Genomic DNA, 16,007 nt, shown 5'->3' with positions numbered 1-16,007 from the left:
TTTCAAAAAAATTCTCAAATATCTTCCTCTTCCACATGAGAAAGAAATGTCTTTCAAGTGGTGTGAAACGTACTGGGAGCAGAAGCAGCCACCTATCTTTGGTTCTCCGGTGTTCTTCTGTAGCGTGTACTCTAAAATTCTAATGAACAGCTAGAGCTCTAACATTCTCTGTTCATGACAAATATGACACATCTGAACAACACGTTGCTGACGTGGGTAGCTGTGGAATGTAAAGCCTTCTCTATGGGGAGGAAGCTGTAGAATGTCAAGCCTTCTCTATGGGGCGGAAGCTATAGAATGTAAAGCCTTCTCTATAGAGCGGAAGCTGTGGAATGTAATGCCTTCTCTGTGGAGCGGAAGTTGCAGAATGTCAAGCTTTATCTATGGAGCAGAAGCTGTGGAATGTAAAGCCTTCTCTGTGGATCGGAAGCTGTAGAATGTAAAGCCTTCTCTGTGGATCGGAAGCTGTGGAATGTAATGCCTTCTCTGTGGAGCGGAAGTTGCAGAATGTCAAGCTTTATCTATGGAGCAGAAGCTGTGGAATGTAAAGCCTTCTCTGTGGATCGGAAGCTGTAGAATGTAAAGCCTTCTCTGTGAATCGGAAGCTGTAGAATGTAAAGCCTTCTCTGTGGATCGGAAGCTGTAGAATGTAAAGCCTTCTCTGTGGATCGGAAGCTGTGGAATGTAATGCCTTCTCTGTGGAGCGGAAGTTGCAGAATGTCAAGCTTTATCTATGGAGCAGAAGCTGTGGAATGTAAAGCCTTCTCTATGGGGTGGATGCTATATGATGTAATTTCTTCTCTGTGGAGCGGAAGCTGTTGAACGTAAAGCCTTCTGTATGGAGCGGAATCTGTATAATGGAAAGCCATCTCTACGGAGCGGAAGCTGTAGAATGTAAAGCCTTCTCTGTGGAGCAGAAGCTGTAGAATGTAAAGCCTTCTCTATGGAGCAGAAGCTGTAGATTGTAAAGCCTTCTGTATGGAGCGGAATCTGTAGAATGTAAAGCCATCTCTATGGAGCGGAAGCTGTAGAATGTAATGCCTTCTCTGTGGATCGGAAGCTGTAGAATGTAAAGCCTTCTCTGTGGATCGGAAGCTGTAGAATGTAAAGCCTTCTCTGTGGATCGGAAGCTGTAGAATGTAAAGCCTTCTCTATGGAGAGGAAGCTGTAGAATGTAAAGCCTTCTCTATGGAGAGGAAGCTGTAGAATGTAAAGCCTTCTGTATGGAGCGGAATCTGTAGAATGTAAAGCCTTCTCTATGGAGAGGAAGCTGTAAAATGTAAAGCCTTCTCTGTGGATCGGAAGCTGTAGAATGTAAAGCCTTCTCTATGGAGAGGAATCTGTAGAATGTAAAGCCATCTCTATGGAGCGGAAGCTGTAGAATGTAATGCCTTCTCTGTGGATCGGAAGCTGTAGAATGTAAAGCCTTCTCTGTGGATCGGAAGCTGTAGAATGTAAAGCCTTCTCTGTGGATCGGAAGCTGTAGAATGTAAAGCCTTCTCTATGGAGAGGAAGCTGTAGAATGTAAAGCCTTCTCTATGGAGAGGAAGCTGTAGAATGTAAAGCCTTCTGTATGGAGCGGAATCTGTAGAATGTAAAGCCTTCTCTATGGAGAGGAAGCTGTAGAATGTAAAGCCTTCTCTGTGGATCGGAAGCTGTAGAATGTAAAGCCTTCTCTGTGGATCGGAAGCTGTAGAATGTAAAGCCTTCTCTGTGGATCGGAAGCTGTAGAATGTAAAGCCTTATCTATGGGGCGGAAGATGTAGAATGTAGAATCTTTATTTTCTTTGTCATTAACTAAGAACTTCACCTTGTTGGGAGCCCTCATCTACCAACCACCAGGTTGTCCGGCTAAATGGAATTCCAGTATTGTGGAAGTTCTTTCATCACCTATCCTCCAAATTTCACTCTTCTGGGTGATCTGAACATACACTTTGACAAGGCGAACTGATCTATGGCCTCTTCGTTAATAGAAGGTTTTGCAGCTCCTAACATTTAGCTCATTACGAGCTCTCCTACCCCTGTAGCTGGCCATACGCTGGACCCCATTGTTCCAACCTAGAGAGCTTACCGGCTGATCTACCTCTTCAGTTGACCTGGACTAATCCTTTTGGAGTCTCTGTTTCTCTTCCCGTTCATTCAGGACCCGGCTGTCGGGAGATTTAGAGTTTATCTACTGATACAAACTGGTCAAAGCTTAATGTTCCTACTTTTAACTCTTTAATGGAAGACATTGGCCCCGCAATGAGCCGCTCATTTGAATCAGATACGCACACCATTGATTCCCGGCTCAGATCATCATTCGATGTTTTAGTTCCTACTACAAGCAGGAAACATCATAGAAGTCTTCCTCCTCATCCATCGTATAATGATGTGCTGTATGAAACTAAAAAACGATGTGAAAGTCTCGAAGAGATTGGCAGAAAACTGATAGAAATAAGAACAAAGTAAGATATAACCTGGCCCTAAAGACTATCAAAAACAATGCGGAACAGGTAGATCCAAATTCTATGCCGATAAAATCACTCTGGCCAAAAATAGCCCAAAAATTATTTTTAAAGTGGTGAAGAATTTATCAGATCAATAAAACACTTTACCTCTCACAAACTCAATGTGAGGAAATTGTGGACTTCTTCCTAAAAAAAGTTGTAGATATTCAGAAAACTTTGTCCAGCATGCCTACTGTTAGTCATACTGTAGCTTCCTCCGGCGGGAATGGCGACATGAACATCTTTCACCCTTTAAGTGTGACGGAATTTAGTTCTCCAATATTAAAGATCCGATCAGGCTTCTGCGCTGGATCCCTGCCCTCCTGCTGTTGTGGGTAAGCTTGGGGGAGGTCAGGTGGGGGGCTGCTGCACCAATACTTTAGATCTCAGAGCCGCATTTGACACTGTTAATCATTCTACTTTATTGGTCAGACTCAGTGAAATGGGAATTCAAGGTCTGGCCCTGTCCTGGTTAAGCTCCTTCTTGCACAACCATACCTTCCAGGTCCACTCGCACCGATACAGAGCTAGACCGCACCTGCTCATTTCATTGGTGCCACAGGGTTCCACACTGCACCCACCTCTCTTTAATCTCCATGTTCGACCTCTAGCAGAGATTGTTGACTCTTATGGGCTCAGCCTGTTTTCCTGCGCAGATGATACCCAAGTTGAGGTTTCCTTATCGTCTTAGGATAACCACAATGCAGAAGCCATCAACAGCTGTCTTGTCCAAGTTTCAATATGGTTGAACACCAATTCATTGGAACTGAATGGGGACAAGACTGAGGTTCTGCTGTTGGGCTACCACCCCCATCGTTGGGGCCCATATCCGTGGCCGTCGACCATGGGTTCCACTCCTTCCCCTGCAAAAGTGGTGAAAAACCTTCGGGTACGGTTCGATGATAAGCTCTCCATGAGTCAACAGCAGATCAAAAAAGTAGCTGCTTTGTGCTTCAGCATCCTAAAATGGCTAAGAAAAACCTTGGCCTGTATACCCATGTCAGACAAAAAGAACCGTTGTCCAGGCTCTGGTAGTTTCCAGATCAGAATCCGGCAGTGTTCTGTGTCTGGGTGTCACTCAATCTTAACTGAAGCGGCTTAAGATTGTTCAGACCATGCCCACTTGCATTTTCCTCCATCCTCCCAAATTCTCATCTTCAGCTACTTTGTTACCAACTCTTCACTGGCTTCCAATTGATTGCCGAGTCCAATTTAAGGCCTTATGCTACATGTATAAAGGCCTTTTTCAAACCGGGCCATTGTACCTGAGACATCTTATGTCCTGATCGACACTCAAACGCTCCCTCGTTGAAGCCATCTGCACTTGGCAGTAGTTCCAAGAGTTAAGAAAGCTCGGCAAGGTGGTAGAGGTTTTGAATTTTTAGGACTCAAACTCTGGAACACCTTGCCACAGACACAGAAAGCTTGTCAATCACTTTCAGCTTTTCTTAAGATTCTGAAAATGTGGTTGTTCTGAGCTGTTTAATTTCCACCACCGATTTCAATGGGTATTTTGAAGTGGCTGGAGATACTGTGAGGAGACTCGCGCTGGGAAACCTTTCTTAAGGTAGCTGTCCGCTTTACAAATCACAAAATAACAATTTGGTGTGTATATTCCGCCAACATAGCTAAAAGGCAGCGAAGTGTTGTATAGGGTCAAAGGCAAAGACCCAGACAACATATGGCTGGAGGGGCAGCTGGTTCCTAAGACTAAAAGTGGACTGTTAATGCACCGTGATCTTGAGTGTTCTTTGAGGAGCTGTATCCTAATGTCTTTGCTAAATTCGAGCAGGATTGGGGCAGTCCCGCAGGGTTCAGTTCTGCAGGTTCATATCCTGGGTGTAATGATGGTGAAGGCATCTCTGTTGCTTAAAATCTCCTTCATTTTGAAATAGTAAGATTTAGGGCAGACATAGGTAATTGTAAAATGTAAATACGGTGGAGAACACTTTGTTACACGTGCAGGAAGCTATTTTGTCCCATTTACCAAATATTTAAAATGAGTAATTTGTGTTCTTAAGGGTAGTGAGGCCTCCGACTGACTTGTGGGTTAGACATCAAGTTTCCCTTTTTACATCGCTCACTTCCTTTCATCAGTTGTAGTCCTTTGTTCCTGAACACGCTCTGGTGTCAAATCATTTTTATTATGATTTAAACTTAAGAAAATGATAAAACATATTTAAAATATGTATTTTTCAGGAATTATTATTCAGCAGTTCTCCCTGAATTTGTCCAGCGAGCCCATGAGTATTTTAGATCATGAGCCCTTAGCTACTAAAACGGGTAAAGATAGGTATTTGCCTGCTGATGGTACTAACTCGGTCTACATAGAAAAAGAGTACAGGCAACAGGACAAGGTGACAAGAAGTTGAGATCTATTATGATGGATTTGAGCAAGAATCCGATCTAAACGAAAGAGCCGAGACTGGGGAGCTTGTGTAGACCTCTGCAACACCTGCATCTTTCAGGAGCGGTGGTGTACAACCCCGGTCATAGATCTGGTTTTATAAATGTTCATATCAGCGCCTCTGCTAAAGGAACCCCCATGGCATCTGGTGGGCTCACCATATGGGGCAATGTATTTAGTACATTTAAACAGTGGACATACTTGGAATGAATTTGCACCTGAATTGGGGATTAAACATCAATATTTACAACATCCACAGAACTATCAGAAGTTCCAACAATGCACTCGCACTTTAAGGTTATTGTAAATAAAGTTATCAAGAAACTTTCTTTTATAGAGGACAAGGCCACCCTATCACATCGGAGCCACGCACGGATGACTCTGAGCAGCTACAAACTATTTGGGCCACAGGCGTACTTCGACCTGGGAAACTCCAGGAGGTCAAAAGAATCCTTTTTAAAATACAGGTTAGGAATCCTTCCTGCCATTCCACATCTTCCACCGTGGCTGAGAGAGAACTGTGAGAAATGATGTAGGTTATGCGGAGATTGAAATGAAGATATTGAACATGTGATATGCTCCTTCATTAATCTAAAATAGGAAAGGGCAGACCTCCTAAAAAGCCACTTTAACGGGCGAGGCATACGGACCCGGAGACACGCAGGGCTTGCTTGGTTCAACCCAAGTGACCCGCAGCTAACTGGGAAGTTAGTCAAGTTCTTGAAACTAGTGGCATCTATGCAAGGCCAGGTGTAATGCTGTGGGAACTAAAAACAACAAAAACTTCAACCTTTCGGAAATGTAATCTGTGCACAGACTCTGATTGTTTAGAGGAAAATTGTCACACCGGGAACTCTTCCCTACTCGAACATTCCTGCACTTTTTATAATAGATGTAAATTTTATAAGAGCATTGACTGAAAAGGGTAACTAATCAAAAATGTTTTATCAGAGTGTATTTTTGTAAGGGTTTTTATTAATCATAAACAATAAAAAATTTACTTACACTGGATGACAGCGACTTTTCCATCACAGGGTGGGAAGATGCTATATGGGGGATCCCTGGTTTAGACTCCCCTCCAATAAAAAGGTGGACTCCAACAGCAACTCAAATGTTAGCACCAACTATGCCCCTTGGAGTTTTAGCTTTTAAAGGTCGCACACAATCAGACCCAAAGGGACACCACACCTTTAATAGAATTACGCGGTCAAGTAGAATATATATTCTCGAAGTACTTCTAATAGATAGTAAAATTATTGCGCACTCCGAGAGCAGCCATAGATGTCTTACTCTTATCCATGGAATATTCTCAGAATGTGATGAGGTTCATACAGCCTCGGTTGTGTGTAAGGAACTGTCCTTGTCAAACAGCAGATTGACGATTAAATGGGTTCAGATCTTTCAATCCCAAGAAAAGCTGGCATGCATTTATAGCAGGGCCTTTGAGGCTTTAGAATCGCTGGCGCCTGACTCTGGAAAGGAGCATAGACCAAGCATGATCGCTAATTCCACAATACATCATCCCTTCCCTAAGCAAATGCTTTACTACGATGAAGGCTAACCAAAGCATAAAGCAAGACAAGGCACTTGGTCCTGGCAACATCCCAGGGGAGTTCTTGCAATTTGAAACACAAGTATGGGCACCATACATAAAGCTCTTACCCAACGCCAGTCTGGAAGGACACCCCATTTCTTCACACAAGGCTCTCCACGACACCGGACCAGCACACCTGAACAGCCGACTCAGATTCCAAGCAGCCCCAAGGACCCTACGATCAGCCCAGCTCTCCCATCCCGTGGTCCCCCGCACCCGAAAGACCAGATCGGGAGGCCGCTCCTTCTCCTTCCTCGCGGCCCGAGCCTGCAGCGCCCTACCGCTCCACCTCGGACAGACAACCTCGCTCCCCATCTTCACGAGAAACCTCAAAACCTGGCTCTTTGAAAGACCCCCTCCTTGATGGACTGGAACCTGCACCCCTCCACCCCCAGCGCCTTGAGACCCTTATGGATGAGTAGTCGCACTTAGCAAACGCTTGATTGATTGATTTCTTTAACTTGGAAAGGTGCAGAAATATTATCAGTCTATAAAAAGAGTGAAACAGACAGCCCGCATAATTAAGTTTCATAACCTCCCAAAATATCTTCTGCCTTCTGTTTTGTTTCTCCCTCTCGCTCCCTTTGCATGAGACTTTATTGTTTTAATTTGAATTGATTTTACCATGAGCTGACATAAGTCGTGGCACATTGGAACCGCTTTGAAGCTCGTAACCCATGCAGGGCCCCTTTGCACTCACCTAGTTGGTAGGCCCCTGCATCCTGGAGGTCATACCTCTTTTGTTTTTTCCACCTATCACAAAAGTCTTGTAGGGGCCTCTGAGGCAGATTGTTGTGTTCATTATTGACACTGGCAACGGTAGGTACAAGACCCCGTCAGTGACTGTGTGTGTCAGAGCTGGCCAAAATATGCATTTTATTATGTTTTGTGATTTCTACTCTGATATTCGAAAGACATTTTTGAGGGACAAGGGCTTTTTTTACAAGTTAAACCAGCCCTTTGGTGTTTGCAAATGCTTAAGTCTGCTTGGGGATATTTTCTATATTGCTAGTTTTTTAGTCGCTGCTGTACGCCTTAAACGCAGGAGATTTTCGTTACTGATTAATGTTGCCTGATTTTACATATCCTAATGATTAATTATTGCCTTTATTCTCGCCGTTTTTATCACTACATGAAAATCTCTCACCCACTTACAAACTGCATCGTTTAAAAAAAAAAAATTAAAAAAAATTGCTTTTTTTTATGTAACGTCGTGTTTTGCATTGTGTATTTTTATGTACTATTATGATTTTAATTAATCGAATAAAGTGTTTTTGACTGACTGGCTGCAATTCCTCTCTGGAGTAGTGCTGGAGCTGCATGTCACATTACAAACCGAAGCAAGGATTCAGGGCTGTTCAGAAAGTTGTTCACTCTACCAAGATTCATGCATGTCTGCCAAAGATAAGATTGATTAAGAGATGATCTGTTGTCAATAGCAACAGATGTTGTTTTTCATTAGTTTTACACCATTATTGCGCCGTGGTTCATTTACTGTGTATTTGCCCATCGCGGAATAACCTGAGACGTTTCTATCTATTACACGCATTTTGCACATTTCAAATTAGATCATGTCGGCCAGCAGTGGTGTTAGCACTCAATAGTCAACCGTTACAGGTAGCATGCAGGGCTACCAGATTCTTGCAGTAAGTTAGCCTTTTATTACAGAAAACCGAAAAACAGGGCATGAGATCAAATGCTCAAAACCAAAGGACTGAGGTGTAAATAATAGTTTAGAACCCAAGACAACGCCAATCTTTTTAAAAAATATGATTGTATAGATTGCCTATGTATTTTTTCTTATTTTTTAAATGCCAGTTCGAAGATTTTTGCACAATAATTGTAAAGGTTTTAATTAACTATATACAATAAAAATGTACTTATTTACTTATTGCCCTGCGTATTCTGATTTTTCCTTGCTCAGGTTGAACAGTGCTCTTCGGCATGAACAGGTGTTCGCGGATCGCTTCCTTCCTGATGACGAGGCAGCGCAGGCTTTGGGCAGGACGTGCTGGGAAGCCCTCATCAACCCTCTCGTGCAGAACATCACCACCCCAGGTACTCCGAAGCTTTCCATGTAGGACTGACAAATCTTTATTTAGAATAGTGTGTACCCCCATGGTTCACTAACCCATGGAACCCCCTAGCAGCAACTGTTTGATGTAAATGTTTCAGTCTCTCACATCACCTGTGAAGAGCAGTGATTCATTTGTAAAGTAATGACTGCCGGTGCCCAGAGCACTGCATAGAAGCCGGCGGCCATTGCTTTTAAATGTCAGCATGCCAGACGTCGAGGCTGGGTAGTCCTGAACCCACCTCCGGCCTCTTTAATCCACTGCCAGGCAGTCCCTTCCCATTTATCTCCCTCTTGTGGGTTTCCACTTTTTACCTTGGGGACAGTTTTTCTGTCGTTCTCTTCCTCCTTTTTTCCCATTTATGTATTTTCCTAACTCTTTCTCTTAAGCTTTGTCTGATGAGGTAAAATAGGTGCCGGCTGCCAAAAATGAGTGCCCAGTGCCCCCCACCAGCACCCACAGGCTTAAATTAAGCACTGGTGAAGAGCACTGGTCTACTTCTCTTTGTAAAGTTGCTTACGTTCTGTGATGTCTGAGAACATTTGTTCATCTTCCATGAAACTCATTCAGATGTAGTCTCTCTTAAACATAAGTGGCCTGCCACCAGGACCAGTGGCCAAACTCCCAGGAGGCTTCCAACCACACACCACACACCGCCTTTGGTGTGTGCATCTCCTGGGGCCAATAGGTATATATTAAAGGGAAGGGGGTATGCGCGGTTGGCCTTTGGGCCTGGCCTGTGCCCAGGCTCTGCACCCCAATCTCAGCAGGTGGCCAGCTCCTGCAGTGAACAGCTTTTGGGAATTTGAACAAAAGAGCTTTTGCTGCAGGTTTGCAGATGTGTGGCGCGGTTTGGCAGACTTCAGAGGCTTTGCTGGGACTCCATGAAACATAAAACTTTGTATATTTATTCTCCTTTGGGACCATCTTACTTGAGTTTGGGGGTGAGGGGATGCTGGTGTTGCCCCCTTTTAGAACTTTTCAATCTGTTTTTAAGGACTCTTTGACCGACACACTAAACACTGAAATGCCCACAACAGATTTCTCTCTACATCCAGCCAATCGTAGGTTCATGTCCACAAACTTGGATTTTACAGAACCGAAAAGGGTGTTGGATGGAAAGGTTTCCTTATCCAGTCAAGTTAGATCGTTGAGATAACTTCATAATTTATCATAGATTAGATCACTTTTAAAACCCTAATTTCTCAAAAACCACCGAACAGATTTACACCAAAGCAAGCAGTGGCACTTCCTCTCGGACAGTTGTACTCGCATGCCAAGCCGTGCCGCTGAGCAACCAGCGTATTTCACTAATGCTGGCTCAGATCCTTAATAATAGCGGCTGGATCCCACCTCATATCCTAAACTGATTAAAGAAAATGTGTACAGAGGAGAGAGTGTAAACTAGTGTCGAAGAGGAGAGAGGTGACATGAGGTATCCAAATGGAGAGTTTCAGTAGGATTTTGGGATCAAAAAGGCCCTACAGCCTTGGCCACACCTCACCCAGATGGGCATGCGAAACTGGCCATGTTCCAGCCCCTGCCTGCACGCTTGTAGTTCTGCTTTCATTTGCAATTTCTCCGTGTGCTCTGCATAGAAGAGAGGATTACACGTACCTTTAGAGTGATCATCTTAGTGCCCACTGGCAGCCATTGTGTGAAACTAGTACTGCATTCGGCCTCAGAGCTGTCAACACCCACCCACAAGCTGAGCTCACTCAGACTTCTGGAAGTGGCGCAGTTCACAATCTGTACCCTAAAATAGTCATATGCCCAGACGTGAGTCCCTTGCTCACTTTGCCACTGGATTCAAGCAAGCCGGGCTGAAGACGGCTGAAATGCCAGAAACCGGTCCTCGGAAGCTTGTTTCCGGTCCAGGGAAGGCATGGCTTGGCAGTTCGGGCTGGACTGTTCCCATGAGGCACAGGGTCAGACTGATTTGCATATAGCCATGTCTGAACTGGGGTGGCAGAGTGGGCTAAAGAACGGTGATGGATTAAACCCAGATCTGTTGACTGGGTGTGAGTGTTTGATTGGTTCAGATGCTCCGTCCATCACCACCCCCTTTTGTACCGCTTTGGCCGCCATAAGTGTGGCAGGGTATGCTCAGACGTGAGTTCCTTGCTCACTTGGCCACTGGATTCAAGATAGCCTGGCTGATGAGGATTATGAATTCAAAACCAGTCCCAGGATGCTTGTTTCCTGTCCATGGAAGACTTGGCTTGGCAGTTCGGGCTGGACTGTTCCCATGAGGCACAGGGTCAGACTGATTTGCATATGGCCATGTCTGAACTGGGGTGGCAGAGTGGGCTAAAGAACGGTGATGGATTAAACCCAGATCAGTTGACTGGGAGATGAGGATTGGTTTGTTCAAACGCTCCGTCCATCATCCCCTTTGGTATCGTACAGGTAAGTAACAGCGGTTTGGGAGACCAGTCTCTAGGGGTTCAGACGAGCACTGGTCAAGGTCCAAATCAGCACCAACAATGCACCAGCAGCAGCACTAGGACTTCCGGGTGCAGGGTGTTAATAGAGCATCAGGCGCCCAATGCAAGTCAGTAGAGAAAGGCCAAATCGGAAAAGGGTTGCAAGCTCAGTCCAGGTGGCCGGTCTGGGGGAACCCAACAGCTGAAGAGGTAAGTTTTGATGCTCGGGGACGTAGGGACACCTTTGGTCCCCTTTACCAAGGCCCAGGGTTGACGAGTACAGGGGTGCCTTTTGGTGTCGGAAATGACTTAATTGGGCAGGTCGCGATTGAGAGGGTCTCTGTGCAGAGGCTGTAGGTGATGGCGAGGAGTTCAGGAGGGGTCAGCCAACAGTGGACTCAGGCTCTGGAGTGCTGAGAAACCTTGTTGGTACTGGTGGGCCTTCAACTCGGGCCGGAGGTCTCGGGTTTCACGGTTCTTCAGGTCACAGAGGCCTTGCTTGAACTTTGCTGTTTCTGAACAGTTCCGCTGTTCTCTGAAGGTCTTGATCTCTTTTCAAGGCAGGCTGTCCTCATAAGGTTTTGGAGGTTGCTGTAAGGACAAGTCGACTTTGGTGCAGTTTTCGTCAAGGGCTGCAGGCAGACCAGTGGGGCTGTGGCCAAGTCAGGTACTTTCTGCAGTTTTATCTGCTTTCGCAGCTCTGTGGTGTCCTGTCCCCCTTAGGACCTTAGGAACCGAAGATCAGGGCTTAGGAGGGCCACCTAAACACTGCATTTAGGGGCATTTAAAGGGAGTGCCAGGTATTAGTCAATAGACTACTTACCTTAAGGGTAACTACACCCTCTAAATGCTCACCCAATTGGGGGGGGGGGATATCACTGATTCTGCTTGACTAGTTTCCCTCAATTCAAGATGGAGGGAAGTGAAACTGAGTGGGTCTACTTCAGCTCCGAGCACTTTAGGGATGGAGCATGGACAGTGAACGGGCAGCTCCACTAGTTGGAGTTGCCAGTGGTCGCATAACAGAGGATGGGAAGCCTCTGAGGCTCGCCGTCCTACTATGCTGCACCTGCAGGGGGAGCTGTGAAGCACCTCCACCCAGAGCAGGCTTTGTTTCTGACTCACAAGAGCACGAGGCTCCCACCTCAGGAGTTCAGCAACATGTCTAGAGGTGGCGGGCCGGCGGGGACCAGTCGGGCACACACCAGTGGGTTAGTAGGTTTCAGGGGACCCCCCTAAGGGGTCCTCTTTGTGCAATATTTAATAAATCTGACACTGGAGTCAGTGCAGGTTCATTAAAATCAGATGTTTGGTGCCAAACATCCCGTAATTCAGTGAAGCCACCATGGAGCTGGGACACTCGTAATGACGAGTGTCCAGCCCATGTACTCACTATGGCTTCCCTGTTCACGTACACTGTTCAGGAATCGACATGGATATTGCAGGGGCATATCTGCTCAGGCCGATATGCCCTCACAGGAGATATAGTGCACCCTGCCTTGGGACTGCAAGGCCTGCTTTAGGGGTGACTTACCCATATCCCATGCAGTATCTGTGGACATGGCACACAGGGATGTGTGCTAGGTCGACTCTTCACTATGGTGTGCACCAAGGCACGCTGTCTGCAATGGCAGAGTGCAGGGCCTTGGTGAGGGGACCCTAGGGTGGCACAAAGTTTGCTGCCGCCCTTGGGGTCCCTCTTCAGTGCCAAAGCCCTCGGTACCAGGGATTCCATCTACCAGGGACTTACAAGGGCCATTGAAGTTGTGCCAATTGAGGATCAAAAGGAACGTTTAGGGAACGAGCTCTGGAACAGTGGACCTGGTTGGCAGGGACCCTGGGCACTGCTAGTCAAAGTTGCATCATTTTCCAGGCAAAATGTGGGGTCTGACCATGTCCCAAAGAGTCAAGTTCCTACATATGCTTAAAGATTTTGCTGCAAAAATGGCAAAGGACTTTGTTACTTTGCTAGCTCACAGTGGGTGGCACTAAACTAATCCTGAGCTTAAAAACTTTGCTAGAAAAACCTACATTTGAGGCGAGCTGTTTTAGACTGTTAGTGGTGTTGTAGAGTGTTCCATATATCGGAGCTGTTCTCCACCTGCAACTCGTAAACTACCCTGAGTTCCCTACTTCCTTTTGTTTTTGCATAATTTATGCGGCATTCCAAGCCTGAAAAGGCTTGGAATGCCGTATATATATATATATATATATATATAATCACACTCATGTCCTAAAATATACAATTAAAATATTGATATGGTTACGAATTAGAATTTTAAAAAAACACACTAACATTCACAAATTAAAGTGAACTCCATGATCCGGAATGTGCACAACAGTCGCGGAAAACGTAACTCGCACACCAAACGCAGTGCTCATGAGCCTTTATTTCTAATACATTTAATCTATGTTCAATGAATAGCTTTGAAAGGTATTAATTAAACATAAAATGTATTTTCATTGGGAACTCTTGATTTATCCATAAAACACACACACACACACACACACACACACACACACACACACACACACACACACACACACACACACACACACACACACACACACACACACACACACACACACACACACACACACACACACACACACACACACACACACACACACACACACACACACACACACACACACACACACACACACACACTCCCCCCCCCCCCCCCCCCCCCCCCCCCCCCCCCATATATCTTGCTCCTCTGTACTGCTGCTGCAATATCTGACTGCACGGTCATTAGAATAGTTCTCGAGCTTGTGATCAAAAACCTTTCTTCAGCAGGTTGCCATTCCTACCTGCCCTCAAAACAATGCATGTTGATGATGCGCTTGTGTGCCTTGTTTATAGTCGCCAAACTTTCCTTTTAGAATAAGTTGTTATTTATCTGTCATCTTAAGGAGCGTTGTAGCTATATAGTCAGACTGTCAACATATTTGTCAATGTCATGGTAGTACAGTACAGAAATGTTCCTGTGAAGTCACAGTTTTTTCTGTCAGTGACGTATTCTCGTTGTTTGAAGCAAGACTCTTTTTTTAACACATGACTGACAGTATACCAGATGTATCAGTTCTTTTGTGTTTGTTAATTGGATGCATTTTTATATTCTGATTATTTTCTTTATAAGAACTTACAAATCATTAAAACATAGAAGTGTTTCCCCTGAGGGATGGGGGAGCATGTCCACCTGTCTGACTCGTATCTACCAGTAGTGTCTCACTGTTTCCTCTCCCTCTTTTTCAGATGCCAGTGGCAAGAGCCCGCTGTCCTGGCTCCTTAATGATTACCTGGAGAACTCTGAGAAGTGCCGACGTGCCAAGTGCAGAGCCACCAAGTTCAACTCCAGAGTGCGGCAGCTGAGCCACCTGCTGGTCCACGTGGACATCAGCAACGTGGAGGAGTTGAGGCCGCCCGCCAAAGCAGGTCAGGTCATGATGAGAATCCTTGGAGGCTGCTAAAGTGTCATTAAAATAGCAACAGAACATATATATTTTATTGTGCTTTAGATGCACATGCTTGTGTATTCATGCCGTTGAGTGCTCAGATCCAAAATGATTATTGTAATTTGATATCTGAAAGAGACACGTTAGTGATAGATTCCTTACCTTAGAATATCCCCAGGCATCAGACTGGATTCGGAAATGTTTGCGTAGCAATACCCCTGCGCGTCGGTAGGCGTCGTCCGCGGCTCCGCGTCCGTCGTCGGCGTCGTTAGCGCCGGAATGACGTCGTCGGAGTACTTAGACGCCGCCCATGCGCGCTGACGTCAGTTCTTCTTTTTTCCGCGCCAGCTAGCGCAGATCCGGAGAAGCTCTACCCCTAGTCATTTTTTGACTAAACTTTTTGATCTTTTTGATCATTTCTCTACTCGAGTCTTCGACTCCAACGGTGCCGGTGGGGATGCCCGGGTTCAAGCCCTGTTCGAAGTGCGACCGACTGAAGTCGGTCATGGACCCCCATCGCCGGTGCCTGAAGTGCTTAGGCCTCGACCACGACGACCGCACCTGCTCCGACTGCCGGGCCCTGACGTCGAAGGCTAGGCAGGAGCGGTCCCGCAAGCGGCTCGAGCTCCGACAGTCGGCCCCGCGCCATTCCAGGTCCCGGTCCCACGGGAGGCCGAGGGACCGGTCGCGGGGTCGGAGTCCCCGCAGCTCCGGGAGTGGACGTCAGTCGTCGGGATCCAAGTCCTCAGGTAAGAGGCATGAGAGGTCGGAGCGGCATCATCGCTCCTCCGACCCACCCCAACGCTCGCACGATGCGGCCGGGGGTTCGGGCGACACCGCCCACGCGGCTCCAAGAGAGTCGCAAGCGTCGCCGCCTGCCCCACACCTTCGGGTCCCTGGGCACGGCGCGACGACGGAGGAGGTCGAGCGGTTCCTCATGGCCATGAGGTCCCTCCCTCCTCAGCCGGGTCCCGCGGCGCCTTCGGGCCCAGCGGTCCCGGCTGGAGGCCCTAGCGGGTCGGGCGCTTCGGCCCCGCCGCCGGCGACTTCGGTCCCGGCGCCGCAGGACCTCACCGGACCCGCTTCCGGATCCGGGTCGTCGCCGGTCGACCTCACGACCTCACCGGCGCCGGCCCCGAGGGTGTCGCCCCCGGCGCCCATTGTGGACGCCGTCCCCAATCTTCCCTTCGGTCCGACTCTGGTGCCGGAGTGGCGCCGTTGGGCGCCGCTTCAGACGGCCTTTGGAGATTTTTATTTCCATGAGGAGGCCCAGTCTGTTGACCCTGGGTTACAGGAGACTGGTGACGGAGGTGATTGGAAGGGGTCTGAGGACCCTCTGGCACAGGAGTACCAGTCTCAAGAGGACTGGACATATGAGCTTGGGGAGGCCAGTGGTATTGACACCTCGCCAGACACTGGATTTGTCTCCCCTCCCACCATGGCTACGGAGGAGGGGGCTGCTTATAGCGTAGTGTTAACGAGGGCAGCCAAGGCCTTGGGCCTTGCGCTCCCCGTTGCGGCCGTGAGGACTAACCTCCTCACTGAGGTTCTTAAACC

The 16,007-nt window shown here is 47.0% G+C and overlaps 1 protein-coding gene across 1 annotated transcript in view; it reads left to right on the top strand.

Moving 5' to 3' along the window:
* LOC144762121 (cullin-9-like) overlaps positions 1-16,007 on the top strand; it is a 343,786-nt gene that overhangs the window by 208,992 nt on the left and 118,787 nt on the right. Inside the window, exons 21-22 of the mRNA XM_078647249.1 lie at positions 8,415-8,548; positions 14,251-14,430. Of these exons, the coding sequence (XP_078503375.1) occupies positions 8,415-8,548; positions 14,251-14,430 (314 nt within the window). The remainder of the gene's footprint in view (positions 1-8,414; positions 8,549-14,250; positions 14,431-16,007) is intronic.

The sequence above is a fragment of the Lissotriton helveticus genome, chromosome 6 (genome assembly GCF_964261635.1).
Source record: "Lissotriton helveticus chromosome 6, aLisHel1.1, whole genome shotgun sequence".
Lineage (NCBI taxonomy): Eukaryota > Metazoa > Chordata > Amphibia > Caudata > Salamandridae > Lissotriton > Lissotriton helveticus.
This window is presented reverse-complemented; position numbering and strand designations above follow the sequence as displayed.